We start from the raw sequence: 14011 nt of genomic DNA on the forward strand, positions 1-14011 counted from the left end.
TGGGCCCTCACCAGCTGCAGCCAGCCCCACCCAGCTCTGCCCAGCCAGGGACTTGAGAGTGCCAGCCGAGGGTGGCACCAGAGCTACCCCTCAGTCCCAAGGAGTTCATTTACTGGTGCCAACAGAGCTCCTGGCAGTGCCACCTCAGCGGGGGGAGCCTGGCAGCTGTCTGTGCCCAGGCAGCAGTGCCCTGGGCCCACAGGGGTGCCAGCTGCAGAGGAGGAGGAGGCTAAGGGAAGAGCAGGGCAGAGGTTTATTGTGAGCTGCTGTGCCAGGGCCCTGCTGCGGGCACCTGAGGGCACCCAGGCAGGCCCCAGCTGGGCAGTGCCCTCTGTGCCCGCAGCTCCAGCAGGGCTCTGCCCGGGGGTGCCCTATGAGAGGGGCACCACAGAGCACCAGAGGGCACTCAGCCCCCGTGCCCAGCGGTGCCAGGTCACTTCCTGTGGAAGAAGCCGACGATGGAAGGCTGCTTGGTGGCTCTGGTGCCAGCTGCTGCCCCCCGCGCCCGGCCCCGGCGCTGCTCGCGGGGGGGCGGGGCTGCTGCCCGGGCGGGCACGGCTGGCACAGCTGGCACGGCGGGCACAGGGCCGCAGGACTCGTCCTGGCTGTCGCTGCAGGACTCACTCTCGTAGACCTTCTCAGTGACTGGCACAGGGGGCACAGCGCAGGCTCAGGCACTGTGCCCCCTGTGCCCACCCCACAGCAAACGGCTGCCCCCCTGTGCCAAGGGGCACTTCGAGGAGCTGAGCTGCAGCTGTGCAGGGCCCCCCGGGGGCACCTTTGGCCTTGCCCACCCCTCCTTGGCTCAGGCTGTGCCCTGCTGCAGGGGCATGGAGGTGGCTGCCAGCTTGGCAGTGCCAGCAGAACCCCAAAGCCCAGCAGAACCCACCCATGCCAACCCCCCCCACCCATAGTGCCAGCAGGGCACCCACAGCAGCTTGCCCAATGGGCACCATGCCCAGGGTGGGGGTTAGAAGCTCTGCAGGGCAGGACCCTCCCCGTGGGCAGCCTGTGCCAGGCTCCAGCACCCTCCCCCCACACAGGCGATTCCTGATGCCACCTCCTGACTGCCCCTTGGCACCAGCTCAGCAGATGCCAACCCCAGCCTCTTGTCCCCTCCCCCTTAGCCCCCTGTGCCCTCCTCCCTGTGTGCCCTTCCCCCCAGCCCCCTGTGCCCAGCGTCCTGTGTGCCTTGCCCGCTGAGGCTAGCAGGTTGAGGTGCCCCCCATGCCCGCTGTGCCAGGCAGGCCCTGGCACTGCTCACCCATGCAGCCTTCCTCCTCGTCGATGAACATCTTGGACTTGAGCACTCTTTGCCTCCTCCTCCTCCTCCCTGCCCCCTGTGGGCATCGCTGCAGAGGGCACAGCACAGCTGAGGGCACCAGTGCCCAACTGGCACCAAGGGCTGGCATCTGCCCCCGAGGGGGCACAGAGGGGTAGGGAAGTGCCAGAGAGGGAGGTTGGTGGCAGTGGCTGGAGAGGAGCCAGGGGGTGCCCAGGTGGGCAAGGAGGGCAGCAGCAGCCTGGCATGGAGCAGCAGTGGTGTGGGCAGCAGGGGCAGGGCAGGGCTTGTGCCCCTGGGATGGGCACTGGGGAGGGCACCACCAGCCTTGCCCCACCACTGCCCCTGGGCACCACCAGCCCATGCCCCTCAGCACCATAGCTCTGGCCCTTGCCAACCCCTCCAGCCATGCCCACTCCACCACTGCCCCTGGGCAGCCTGGCACAGGCCTGGCACAACCCTCAAGGGGCACAAATTGTTCCTTAGGCCTCAACCTCAGCCTCCCCTGGCACACCCTGATGCCATCTCCTCCTGGCCTGTGCCCCGCCCATGCCCAGCTCTCACCTCTGTGCCCGCAGGCTCAGCCCTTGGAGCCTCCTCGGCCGGGGGTGGCTGCTGGGCACCTGTCAAGGGCAGGAGCAGGTTGGCAGCAGCTGGCAGTGCCCTCTGCAGCCACTTCAGAGTCTGAGCCATGCCCATGGCATGGCATAGGTGGGCAAGGATCTGCCAAAGGCACCACCCAGTGCCAACCTGCAACCAGCAGTGCCATGCCCACACAGACAGCTCAGTGCCCCCAACCAAGGGGAGGGCATCCCCCACCTCTCCGGGCACCCCGTGCCAGGCTGTGCCCAGCCTCCTGCTCCAGGCCTCGCTTAGACCTCCCTCTGGCAGCTGCCTGGCACCAGCAGCTCCTTCCTGCTGGGCACTGCCAGCTCGGGGGTGCCATCATCTGGCTTTGCTGCAGCAGGGCTCAGGAGGTGCCCACTCAGGGGGCACGGAGGGTAAAGATCAAGCAGCGCCAACCCCCTGCCAGGGGCACAGCCTGGCACAGCCCACGGCAGAGGGTCTGGCACTGCCTGACCTCCACCCCCCGTGCCAGGGGCACCTCCGTGCCAGGGGCACCTCCTGGCCCTCACCTTCCTCCTCGCTGCTGTCGGCCTGCGGCTCCCTGAGTCGCTTCCTGCGGCGCTGGCCCTGCCCAGGGCCCTGCTCCTGCTCCTCCTCCTCCTGCTCCTCCTCCTCCTCCTCCTCCTCCTCCTCCTCCCGCCGCAGCCTCCTGCCGCTGCCAGGGGAAGCCACAGACGCCCTGCGGTGGGCACCCAGCGGGCACCTGCCAGCGCCCCACCAGCCTCCTCCGGCAGCACCCTGCCCAGGGGGCACCGTGCCCAGGGGCGAGGCTCAGAAGCTCTTCCCTGGGCAGCCTCACCCCGTGCCCAGGCTGCTGCTGATGCCAGCTCCTGCCTGCCACTTGCTGCCCCTTGGCACCACTCAGATGCCAGGCACTACTCTGCAGCTGTGTCATGCCCAGGCAGAGGGCAGCAGAACCTCCCTGGCACTGCTGCTCCATGCCCACCCCAAGGTCCTTGGCTGGGCACCCCTGTGCCCCCCATGCCCCCCTCAGCTCCTTCCCCAGCCCCTCCCTGTGGTGCTGAGCCCAGCCCTTGGCACTCAGCTGCCCTCTCAGCACCACAGCTGTGCCCCCTGGCATCACAGCCAGGGCAATGCCCTCTCCTTGCCCTGCTTGCTGCCCCTGGGCAACTTCCTGCCCACTCCTCCTGCTCCATGCCCACCATGGCACCCTTGCTGGCTGCTGGGCACCTCTGTGCCCCCCTGGGGCATGGCACAGAGCAGAGTGTGGGCAGCAGCCGTGCCAGGGAGGTTCTGCTGCCCTCTGCCCCACCCTGGCAGGGGCACAGCCGAGTGCTGGGGGGCAGGGCAAGAGGCTGAGGCTGGCATCTGCTGAGTGGTGCCAAGGGGCAGCAAGGGGAGGCAGGAGGTGGCACCAGCAGCAGCCTGAGTGGGGTGAGGCTGCTGGAGCCTGGCACAGGCTGCCCAGGGAGGCTGCGCAGAGCTGCCAACCCTTCCCTGGGCACAGTGCCCCTGGGGGTGCCCTGCTGGGGCAGTGTGGGGGTTGGCATGGGTGGGCTCCAGAGATCCCTTCCTGCCACATTGGCACTCCCCCAGCTCTGATGCTCTTCAGCAGCTGGCAGTGCCCAGGGGGGAGGTCCTCACCTCTTGCTGTCCTGGCACTGGCTCCTGCCAGCCTCTGCCTCCTCCCCAGCCCCGGGCACTGCCCTGCTGCTGCCTGGCACTGCTGCAGGAGCTGAGGCCTCTTCCTCCTCCTGTGCTTCCTCCTCCTCCTCCTTGGGCTGCTCTGGCACCGAAGTGCCTCTGAGTTTGCCTGGCAGGAAGCAAAGCCCCAGGCGGGCACTGAGGGCACAGCACAGCAGGGCTGAGGGCACCTGGCCTGGCAGAGCTGTGCCAGCCAGGACACGAGGCCAGCCCCAGCTGGCTCTGCCCCTGAGGCCACAGCCTGGCACCCCATCCTCTGCTGAAGAGGGCATCTCGGTGGGCACCAGGAGCTAAAGCACTGCAGAAAGGTTGGCACAGTCTCTTCTAGAGAGCTGCTGTGGCACAGCACCACCTGCACAGCAGCTGGCACGGGGCAGGGTGGGCAGCTTCAGCCAGGGCTGGCTGCAGAGCTCCAGGGGGCATCAGCATGGGGGGCACAGAGGGCACCAGGGAGGGCACCAGCACAGCTGAAGGGGAGCTACTGGGGAGGGGCTGCCAGGAGGAGGAGCTGGCAGTGCCCAGGTGCCAGGCAAGGGGCCCCGGGGGGTTGGCAGCTCTGCTCAAAGGCTGGGGGCAGGCAGTGCCCCCCCGGGGGTGTGCAGGCTGTGCCAGGCTGCCTGGGGCAGTGCTGCGGTGCCCACCCTGGCACTGGTGCCCTCTGCCCAGACTCACTCAGTGCAGCCTTGCCGAAGAAGTTGCCCAGGAGGCTCTTGGCTGGGGCCCTGCTGCCAGCTGCCACCTGCGGGCACAGTGCCAGGGGCAGCAGGGGGCTCCGGAGGGGCTCAGGGCTGGGGCAGGGCTGGGGGGGCACAGGGCAGGGCAGGGCTGGGGGGGGCCAAGGCCAGGGGGGCACAGGGCAGGGCAGGGCTGGGGGGGCAAGGTCGGGGGGGGCACAGGGCAGGGCAGGGCAGGGCAGGGCTGGGGGGGGGCAAGGTCGGGGGGGGCACAGGGCAGGGCCGGGCTGGGGGGGGGCAAGGTCGGGGGGGCACAGGGCAGGGCAGGGCTGGGGGGGGGCAAGGTCGGGGGGGCACAGGGCAGGGCAGGGCTGGGGGGGGCAAGGTCGGGTGGGCACAGGGCAGGGCAGGGCTGGGGGGGGCAAGGTCGGGGGGGGCACAGGGCAGGGCAGGGCTGGGGGGGGGCAAGGTCGGGGGGGCACAGGGCAGGGCAGGGCTGGGGGGGGGCAAGGTCGGGGGGGCACAGGGCAGGGCAGGGCTGGGGGGGGCAAGGTCGGGGGGGCACAGGGCAGGGCAGGGCTGGGGGGGGCAAGGTCGGGTGGGCACAGGGCAGGGCAGGGCTGGGGGGGGCAAGGTCGGGGGGGCACAGGGCAGGGCAGGGCTGGGGGGGGCAAGGTCAGGGGGGCACAGGGCAGGGCAGGGCTGGGGGCGCTCAGAGGGGAGCTCGGGGGGGGGCAACAGCTGGGGGCAGAGCCGGGGGGGGGACAGGGCCGGAGGGGGCTGGGGGCGGGGCAGTGGGGGCGGGGCAGAGTGGGGGGGGGGCCGGTCCGTGCCAGCCCCTGGCAGTGCCCAGTGCAGAGGGCTGCCAGGATCCCGAGGGCACCCCCGTGCCCGCCCCCCCCGCGGGCACTCACAGCCGCAGGCTCTTTGCCCTCTGCCCTGTCCCTGCTGCTCTCCTGCCCCCTGGGTGCCACCTTCCTGGCGAACATGCCCATGATGCCCTTGGGCTGCTGCCTGGCACCGCAGGCTGCCTGCCCGTTGAGCTGGGGTGTGGTGCCAGCGGTGCCAGCGCTGCTGGGGGCACCAGGGGGCACCTTGGGCGCTGCCTGCGCCGGGGCCTCGCCCGCAGGGGCTGCCGGGGGGGGCCTGGGCACGGCGCTGGCACAGTGGATGGCACTGAACCTGTGGGGGCAGGCAGGCAGCTCCTCAGTGCCCTCTGAAGCAGCTGCCCAGCGCTGCTGACTGGCATCTCTGTGCCCCAGCCCTGCTCTGCCCCCTGGGCAGGGCACAGCAGAGGCTGGTACAGCAGGCACCCGGGCAGCCCTGGGAGAGGCTTCAGAGGAGCTGCTGAGATGCCAGGGGGGCAAAACGGGCACCTCCAGCTGGGCACCGCTCCCAGGGCCATGGGCACCGCGGGGGGCAGGGGGCTGACCTGGCAGCGGTGCCCAGGGCGGCCTTGGTGAGGTCGTAGTCGGCGCTGTAGAGGGCAGCAGAGTCGCGCAGCTGTGCCCGCTGGACGCTGTAGATGTGCAGGCTGCAGAGCGATGCCAGCTTGGCCCTCCTGGCTGCAGGGGGTGCCAGGGCACGGCCTGAGGGTGCAGCCCAGCCACCAGCTGGGCACCCAGCTGCTGCCCATCCACAGGCTCCCCTGCCAGGCAGTCACTGCTGAGGGCAGCCAGTGCCAGCCTGGGACAGTGCCAGGGCACAGCAGGCAGCTCACCCCCTCCAAACTGCCTGCCCAGGCACGGTGCCAGCTGGGGCCTAACCCTAACCCCTGGGCTCTCTGTGCCCTCTTCTGTGCCCTACCCTGATCTCTCTCCTCCTGGGCACCTTCTCCTCACCTGTGCCCCCCAAGGCTTCTCCTGCAGGGCTGCTGCCAACCTCTGTGCCCTCAGCCTGCCAGCCATGGGGCAGCTCCCTGGGCGCCCTGTGCCAGGCTGTGCCCAGCCTCACCCTCCTCTCTGCCCTCAGCCTCCCTGTGCCAGCTCCAAAGCCTCCCCCCTGGGCCTGCCCCCAGCAGCTCCTGCCCTCAACTCTGTGCCCAGCTCTCTGCTGTGCCCCTGCCAGGCCTCTCCCAAACTGGGCACTGCCAGCATGGCTGTGCCCCTCCTCCAGCCCTGCCCCAGCAGCTCCACGCCCATCAAAGGGTCCCTTGCCACTCCCCAGGCTGGCAGTGCCAGGTCAGAGCCCACAGTTGTGGCTGCAGGAGGCCCCAGCCCCGAGAAGCAGCTGGCACAGAGGTGCCCACCTGCAGAGGGCAGGGCAGAGCTGTGCCCAGTGCCCCCTGCCCACCAGCTCTCACCTTCCAGCTGCTCCTCCCTCACCACCGCGACCCTGTGGCACTGCAGGGACAGAGGGCACCAGAGGTCAGCTGCTGGGCACCCCCTGTGGGCACCCCCCCTGCCACCCACAGCTGGGTGCCCAGGGGCAGGGCTGGTGGCAGCTCAGCCCTCTGGGCACCACCTCCCGCCCTGGGCACAGCTGTGAGCCGAGGTGCCCAGGGCGGTGCCAGCTGCCCTCACCAGGTGCCCGTCGTGCAGCAGGTCCCCTGCCAGCAGGTAGGTGACGTGGAGCTGGGCACCAGAGCTCTCCTTCCTCTTCTTCTCCACGTACTCAAACAGCATCCTGCGGGCACAGATGCCAGGGCACGATGCCAACACTGCCCCCCCAGCTCTGGCAGCTCCCTGGGCACTAAACCCCAGTGCCAGCTGAAGGCATTGGCAAGGCCAGACCCTGCCCCTGGCACTCTGCAGCTCCCCAGGGGCAGGCCTGAGACTGCTGGTGGGCAGCAGGCACAGAGGGCACCCTCAGTTGGTTTGCAGCAGGCATCAAACTGGGCAGAGTAGGGACAGGCCCCAGGCTGGCCTGGCACCAGGGAGCCCTGGGCATCCCCTCTGGCACTCAGGTGCCCAGCCCTGCCCCCAGGCTGCCAGCTGTGGCCTCCCCAGTGCCCAGCCCAGGGGCACCATCCCTGCCCTGCTCCTGCTGCCCACACCACTGCTGCTCCATGCCAGGCTGCTGCTGCCCTCCTTGCCCACCTGGGCACCCCCTGGCTCCTCTCCAGCTGCTGCCACCAACCTCCCCCGCGGGGCCTTTGCCAACCTGGCACTTCCCTGCCCCGCTGTGCCTCCTGCCTGCAGCCTTCCAGGCCTTGCTGTGCCCCTGGTGCCAGCTGCAGGGTGCCCAAGGGAGCCTCACCCAGCTCAGGGCTGCAGCACCGAGCCCTGGGGATGCCCAGGGGCAGTGGGCACCAAGTGGAGCCCCCCCAGTGGCAGCACTCTCTGTCCCCAGCCGGAGGCAGCGGTGCCAGGCGATACCTACTGCTTGGCATGGTTGACATGGACCCCCAGGGTGTAGCTCAGCCACTTGTAGGTCACCTGCAGGGAGCAGAGCTCTGCTCAGGGCACCCGAGGGGCACCTGGGCACAGGCAGGTGCCAGGCAGACAGCCCAGCTGGGTGTCCTGCCCTGCCCCTGGCTGGCACCGAGGCCGTGGGGGGCACTGCCAAAGCTGCCAGCTTGGAAATGAGCAGTGAGGGGCAGGGAGGTGCCCACAGCCCAGGCTGGGGAAGGTGGGTAGGGCTCTCCGGTGCCCACTCATGCCAACCCCCAGCAGGGCACCCTTAGCTGCTTGCTTCAGGGGCACCATGCCCAGGGAGAGGCCGGCAGCTCCGCACAGACCCCACAGCTCCCTGGGCAGCCCGTGCCAGGCTCCAGCAGCCTCACCCCACACGGGCAGCTGCCCATGCCAGCTCCTGCCTGCCGCTCGCTGCCCCTTGGCACTGCTCAGCAGGTGCCAGCCTCAGCCTCTTGCCCCCCTGAGCTCACTGCTCAGATGCCCTCGGGGCTGCTCTGTGCCAGGCTCTCAGCCTCAGTGCCCGCAGCCTCTCCCCAGCAGCACGGGAGGGGGCAGGGCAGAAGAGGGGGACTGGCACGGGGGCTGCAGCCCCGCCAGGGCCTGGCACAGAGGCTGGCACAGGGCATGGCCTGCAGCCCCCGCAGCGGCTGGCACAGGGCATGGCCTATAGCCCCCGCAGCGGCTGGCACGGAGGCTGGCACAGGGCATGGCCTGCAGCCCCCGCAGCGGCTGGCACGGAGGCTGGCACCGGCCTGCCGCCCCTGCCCATGGCCCTTGCCCGAGCAGGCCCCGGGGCCGCACCCCGCAGGCAGCGCTCTGGGCCTGTCCCGCCCGAGCCCCCCCGGCCCCGCCGCCGCCGCCGCCGCCGCTCACGATGCGGTTCTGGTCCGTCACGAACTCGTCGATGTTCTCCAGGTACAGCTCAGCCTCCATGGCGCAGCTGCGGCGCCCGCGGGCCCGGGGCCGCCTCCGGGGCGCTCCGGGCGGGCCTCAGCGGGCTCCGGGCGGCTCCGGGCGGGCCTCAGCGGGCTCCGGGCGGGCTGAGCTCCGGGCGGGCTGAGCTCCGGGCGGGCTGAGCTCCGGTTGGCTCCGGTTGGCTCCGGTCGGCTCCGGTCGGGCCTCATGCGAGAGGCTTCCCGCGCAGCTCACGGCCGCGGCCGCCCTGCCGCTGCCATGGCAACCAGGGGACGGTGGCCGCCTAGGGGCAAAAAGGGTTTGCGCGCTCAGGGCAGACGGCTCCCAGCCTGCTTTCGGCCTGCGAGGGGTCCCCAGCCACGGCCACGAACTGTACCCACGCAGCCCCACCCTGCACAGGGCACAGGGCAGGGGAGGAGCTGGCACAAGGCAGGGGAGGAGATGGCACAAGGCAGGGGAGGAGATGGCACAAGGCAGCTCAGGGTGGGCACAGGGCAGAAGCCGTTGGTGGCCTCGGGGCGCTGCAGTTGCCGCTGGCGGCCGCTAGAGGGAGACACAGAATGAGAGGGAGCTGGTAAGGGCAGGGAGAGGCTCCCGCGGAGCTTCCTCCCCCCAACCTCCTCCTCCTCCTCTGCTTCCTCCCCCCCCAACATCCTCTTCCTCCTCTTCTGCCTCCTCCCCTCCCCAACCTTCTCCACCTCCTCCTCTGCCTCCTCGTGTGCCCTCCCTGCCCAGCCCATCCTGGGGCTGTGAGGTGCCCCCTGGCACTCCTGGGGCTGGGTGGGCACCTTCTGGGTGCGAGGAGGTGCCAAGAGGGCAGGGCAGGGGCAGCTGAGGCTGAAGGCTTGGTTCTGGCCTCACCACCCTGATGCAAACCTCCCCCCCTCCCAGTGCCAGGGGCAGTGGTTTGGAGCTGGGGGGCACCAGGGTGGCACTCGGGGACAGGCTGCCCAGGGAGGCTAGGGGTGCCAGGGGCTGAAGGGCAAACAGGAGCTGGCAGAGGTGCCCATGCCATGGGGGGAGGGTTAGGGACAGGGCAGAGGTGCCCCATGCTCGTTGGGGGGGGCTGGCAGAGCTGCCCCTGCCCTTGGGGGAGGGGTTGGGGCTGGCAGAGGTGCCCTTGCCTGCGGGGGGGTTGGCAGAGCTCCCAGGTCCCTGCCAAGCCAAACAGCTCCGCACAGACTTCCTCCTCCTCCTCCTCCTGCTCCTGGCCTCAGCCCTGGCACCATCAAAGGCTCAGCAGAAGGCTTCAAAGGGGGCAGAGTGCCCAAGGGCACAGAGCCTGGCACGGGCACGGCCCAGCTGGGGACTGCTGCCAGCTGCAGGGCAAGGACCGTGGGAAAGGTTAACAACCACAGCAGGGCACCTGCCCGGGGGGCACCCAGTGCCAGCCTGCAGCCAGCAGGGGCAGTGCCAGGGCACAGCAGACAGCTCTGGCAAGGGGCACAGGGCTGTGGTTGCCCAGGAGGGTGCCAGGGCTGGGCTCTGAGGGTTGCAGACAGCCCCTGCCAAGCTGCCCCCCCAGTGCCCCCTCAGGCCCTCCAGCCCTGCCCCATTCAGGGGCACAATGCCCACAGTGACCCTCCCTGACCTCCAGGAGCCGCCTCAGGTGCCAGCTGTGCCCTATTCAGTGGCACAATGCCCGCATTGATGCTTTGTGACTTTCGGGTGCCACCTCCGGTGCCAGCCCTGCCCCATTCAGTGGCACAATGCCCACACCGATGCTCTGTGACCTTCAGGTGCCACCTCAGGTACCAGATCTGAAGCTGCCCAGCCCCAGCGTGGGGCCTGCGCCACCCTGTGCCACCCTGGTGCCCACCTCCTTCCCTCCGGCCCCTATCAGCCACCCCCCAAGCCTCATCCCTGGCATTTATGCCCTCCTCAAGCCCTGGCACTCGCCCCTGGGCACAGCCCCAGTGCCCTCCCTCGGTGCCCATCTCCCCCGTGCCCCTGCCCCCGGGGCCCATCCCTCCTGCCCGCCCCGGCCCCTCGGTCCGCAGCCGCGCCCAGCCGCCGCCTCCCGCCGCGGGCTCTTGTGTCCGCCCTGGGCCGCCGTAGCGCTGCGGCCGCCATGGCGCTGCCGCCGGTGCGGCTGCTCCGCCTGGGCCTGCGGCCGTACCCCGAGGCGCTGCGGGTGCAGGAGCGCTGCGTGGCGGCCGCCCGCGGCTCCGGGCCCCCCCCGCGGCTCCGCGCCCCCCCGCGGCTCCGCGCCCCCCCTGCCCGCCGAGAGCCTGCTGCTGAGCGAGCCTGCCGAGCCGGTGTACGCCTGGGGGCTGCGGGGGGCGCCGGCGCCGGCGCTGGCGGAGCGGCTGCGGGCCCGGGGCGCGGCGCTGCTCGGCGTCCGCCGCGGCGGCCACATCACCTACCACGGCCCCGGGCAGCTGCTCGCCTTCCCGGTGCTCGACCTCCGCCGCCGCCGCCTGCCGCTGCGGGCCTACGTGCGGGGCCTGGAGGCTTCCATCGTCCTCCTCTGCCGCCGCCTGGGGCTGCGCCGGGCCCGGGCTCTGCCGCCGCCGTTCACCGGAGTCTGGGTGGGCGACAGCAAAATCTGCGCCATCGGTGAGCGGGCGGCGGGCACCGGGAGCGGGCACCGGGGTGGGAACCGGGACCGGGGATGGGCAGCGGGACCGGGGATGGGCAGCGGGACCGGGGATGGGCAGCGGGACCGGGGGTGGGCAGCGGGACCGGGGGTGGCACCGGGACCGGGATGGGCAGCGGGGCCGGGGATGGGCAGCGGGGCCGGGAGGGGCACCGGGGCCGGGGATGGGCACCGGGGCCGGGGATGGGCAGCGGGACCGGGGGTGGGCTGCGGGGCCGGGGAGGGGCTGCGGGGCCGGGAGGAGCGATGCCAGCTGGGTGCTGCTGGGAGGGCACTACTGAGTGGGCACCGTCAGGTGGGCGCTGCCAGCTGGGTGCCGTCGGGTGGGCAGTGCCAGCCGCCTGCCTCCCCCCCTCGTGCCTTGCAGGGGTGCACTGCGGGCACCACATCACCTCCCACGGCCTGGCACTGAACTGCTGCCCGGACCTGAGCTGGTTCCAGCACATTGTGCCCTGCGGGCTGGCGGGCACGGGGGTGACCTCGCTCAGCCAGCAGCTCGGGCGCCCGGTGCCAGTCCCGCAGGTGCTGCCACCCTTCCTGCAGGCCTTCCAGGAGGTCTTCCAGTGCACTCTGCTCTCTGATGACCAGCTGGAGGCATAGCGGTGCCAGCTGGGCACGGTGCCAGCTGCGCTCTGCTGCCCACCCCGGACTGTGCCTGCAGAGCTTTCAGCTTTGCCCAGCCTCTGCTTGTGTGAGACCTCCCAAGTGGGCAAGGTGCCCGAATGGGTGCCCAAGTAAAGAGAGGGGTTGAGACCAGCTCTGTGCCCACCCAGGTGGGCACCTTTGGGCAGGAGGAGCTTTGAGTGTGCCCTTGCCAGGAGGGTGTCCATAAAGAGCTGTCGAGGAGGTGCTGAGTTTGCTTCTTTGCTCCCTAAACCCTTGTGCCAGCCTGTGCCAAGTTGGCACTGCCTGTGGGAGGGGGTCCTGAGCTTGCTTCTTTACCCAGCCCAGCCCTTGTGCCAGGTTGGCACTGCCAACTGCCTGCTCCCACCGAGGGGTTAACGATCTCTGGGGCCGGCCCTAGGAGGTGGGCCGGGGTGGGCACAAGCTTGGCACTGCCCACCTGCGGGAGGGGGGGAAGGGGGAGGAGGCAGCTCGGAGCGGGAAGCTGCTGCCGGTCCCGGAGCCCTCAGTCCCGGCAGCGCCTGGCGGCAGCAGGAGAGCACCGGGCACAGGCTTCGGTGAGTGCCAGCCTGCCCCTGCCCACCCAGCTGTGCCAGCCTCACCCCCGTGCTGCCAGCCTCTGCACCCCCTCCCTTAGGGCAGCTCTCCTGGCATCGACCCCCCCCAGCTGGCACCGAATGCTCCTAACCTCACCCACTGCTGCCAGCCTCCAGACGGGGACGGGAGACCCCCCGGGACCCCCCCTGAGCCCCCCCCGGAGCCCCCAGACCCTCTGGGACCCCCCCGGGACCCCCCCTGAGCCCCCCCCCGGAGCCCCCAGACCCTCCGGGACCCCCCCGGGACCCCCCCTGAGTCCCCCCCGGAGCCCCCAGACCCTCCGGGACCCCCCTGGGACCCCCCATAGCCCCCGGAGCCCCCCGGGACCCCAGCCCCCCCCATCAGCTCCCACCCCCCCCGAGGCCCCCCCAGCTCCAGGCCCCCCTCAGCCTCCCCCGCCCCCACCTCCAGCCCCCCCGGGGCTGTGCCTGCTCAGCCTCTTCCTCCCCCTCCTCCTCTTCCTCTTCCTCTTCCTCCTCCTCCCTGCTGGGTCCTCCCCTGGCTCTGCGCTGCCCCTTCCTGAGGGGCACCTCGGGGGCGCCTGCGGGGGCAGCGCTGCTGCTGCGGGCACAGGGTGGGCAGGGGAGGGCTCTGGGTGCCCCCTGCCAGCCCTGCCCGCGCTCCCGGCCGGGTGGGAGGCTGGCAGAGGGCACCTGGGGCACGGGGGAGGTCCGGGGGGGTTGGCAGAGGGCATCAAGCCCTGGAGGGGGGTCAGAGCTGGGCCTTGGCAGGGGGCACACAGGTTGCCCACTTACCCCCACCCACCCAGGAGCACTTGGGGGCTGCCTCTGTGCCCTGCGTGGTGCCCACCATGCCCCTGCCAGCCCCTCCCCATGCCAGCCCCTCACTGTGCCAGTTCCTTTCCCTGCTGGCCCCTCACTGTGCCAGTCACTCATGCCAGCCCCTTGCTGTGCCAGCCCCTCCTTGTGCCACCCTTCACTGTGCCCCCCGGAGGGCAGAGGTGCCTGGGCAGGTGCAGAGGCTCCGTGCCGGGTGGGGGGGAGTGGGGGGGTGGGCACAGTGCCCGGGCAGGGCCGCAGCTGAGCCTCCCTTTGCCTGGCAGCGATGCAGGAGCCCAACGGGACGGTGGCAGCCGAGGGCTGGCAGCGGAGCCTGAGTGCCCTGCTCGGTGCCCTCAACCGCACCCTGCAGGGGGGCAGCCTCTGCCCTGCGGTGCCCAGCGGGGCCGGGCCGGGCCGTGCCCGCGATGCCAACGCCTTCCTCTACATCCTCTTCGTCATGACTCTGTTCGCGGGCACCGTGGGCAGCCTGGTGCTGGGCTACACCCGGGCACGGCGCCAGGAGCGCTGCCAGGAGCCCTGCCCGCTCTACGCCAAGGGCAGGGCAGCCGCCGTGCTCTGAGCGGGCACTGCCACCCTGCCACAGCCACAGCTGCTGTGCTCTGAGTGGGCACTGCCACCCTGCCACAGCCACAGCTGCCCTCTGAGCGGGCACAGCCTCCCTGCCACAGCTGCCCTCTGAGCGGGCACAGCCTCCCTGCCACAGCCACAGCAATCATCTGAGCAAGCACAGCCCCTATGCCGCAGCCACCCTCTGAGCTGGCACTGCCACCCTGGGCAACCCTCAAGGGGCACAAATTGCTCCTCGAGGCCAACCTGAACCTGCCCCTGGCACACCCTGATGCCATCTCCTCTTGCCCAGCTTCAGTGCC

At 71.1% G+C, this 14011-nt stretch overlaps 3 protein-coding genes across 3 annotated transcripts; 2 read left to right on the forward strand and 1 right to left on the reverse strand.

Moving 5' to 3' along the window:
* Positions 1-235: 235 nt before the first annotated feature.
* On the reverse strand, positions 236-8700 carry POLD3 (DNA polymerase delta 3, accessory subunit). The gene is made up of 13 exons (XM_064144103.1): positions 8625-8700; positions 8478-8593; positions 7570-7625; positions 6771-6873; positions 6551-6590; positions 5681-5813; positions 5163-5430; positions 4247-4313; positions 3515-3683; positions 2419-2588; positions 1847-1905; positions 1265-1352; positions 236-645 (listed from the first exon to the last, which is right to left on the reverse strand). Exons 2-13 carry the CDS (start codon positions 8535-8537, stop codon positions 434-436), a joined length of 1425 nt encoding a protein of 474 aa, XP_064000173.1. The 5' UTR covers positions 8538-8593; positions 8625-8700; the 3' UTR covers positions 236-433.
* Positions 8701-10575: 1875 nt separating this feature from the next.
* On the forward strand, positions 10576-11964 carry LIPT2 (lipoyl(octanoyl) transferase 2). The gene is given in 3 exon segments (XM_064144104.1): positions 10576-10739; positions 10741-11078; positions 11486-11964. Coding segments are annotated over 3 exon segments (720 nt in total). The 5' UTR covers positions 10576-10590; the 3' UTR covers positions 11719-11964.
* Positions 11965-12180: 216 nt separating this feature from the next.
* On the forward strand, positions 12181-13808 carry KCNE3 (potassium voltage-gated channel subfamily E regulatory subunit 3). The gene is made up of 2 exons (XM_064144106.1): positions 12181-12299; positions 13403-13808. The coding sequence occupies exon 2, from the start codon at positions 13405-13407 to the stop codon at positions 13699-13701; it is 297 nt and encodes a 98-aa protein (XP_064000176.1). The 5' UTR covers positions 12181-12299; positions 13403-13404; the 3' UTR covers positions 13702-13808.
* The last annotated feature ends 203 nt before the right edge of the window (positions 13809-14011 follow it).

This window comes from Pogoniulus pusillus, chromosome 6 (genome assembly GCF_015220805.1).
Source record: "Pogoniulus pusillus isolate bPogPus1 chromosome 6, bPogPus1.pri, whole genome shotgun sequence".
In the NCBI taxonomy this organism is placed as follows: Eukaryota; Metazoa; Chordata; class Aves; order Piciformes; family Lybiidae; genus Pogoniulus; species Pogoniulus pusillus.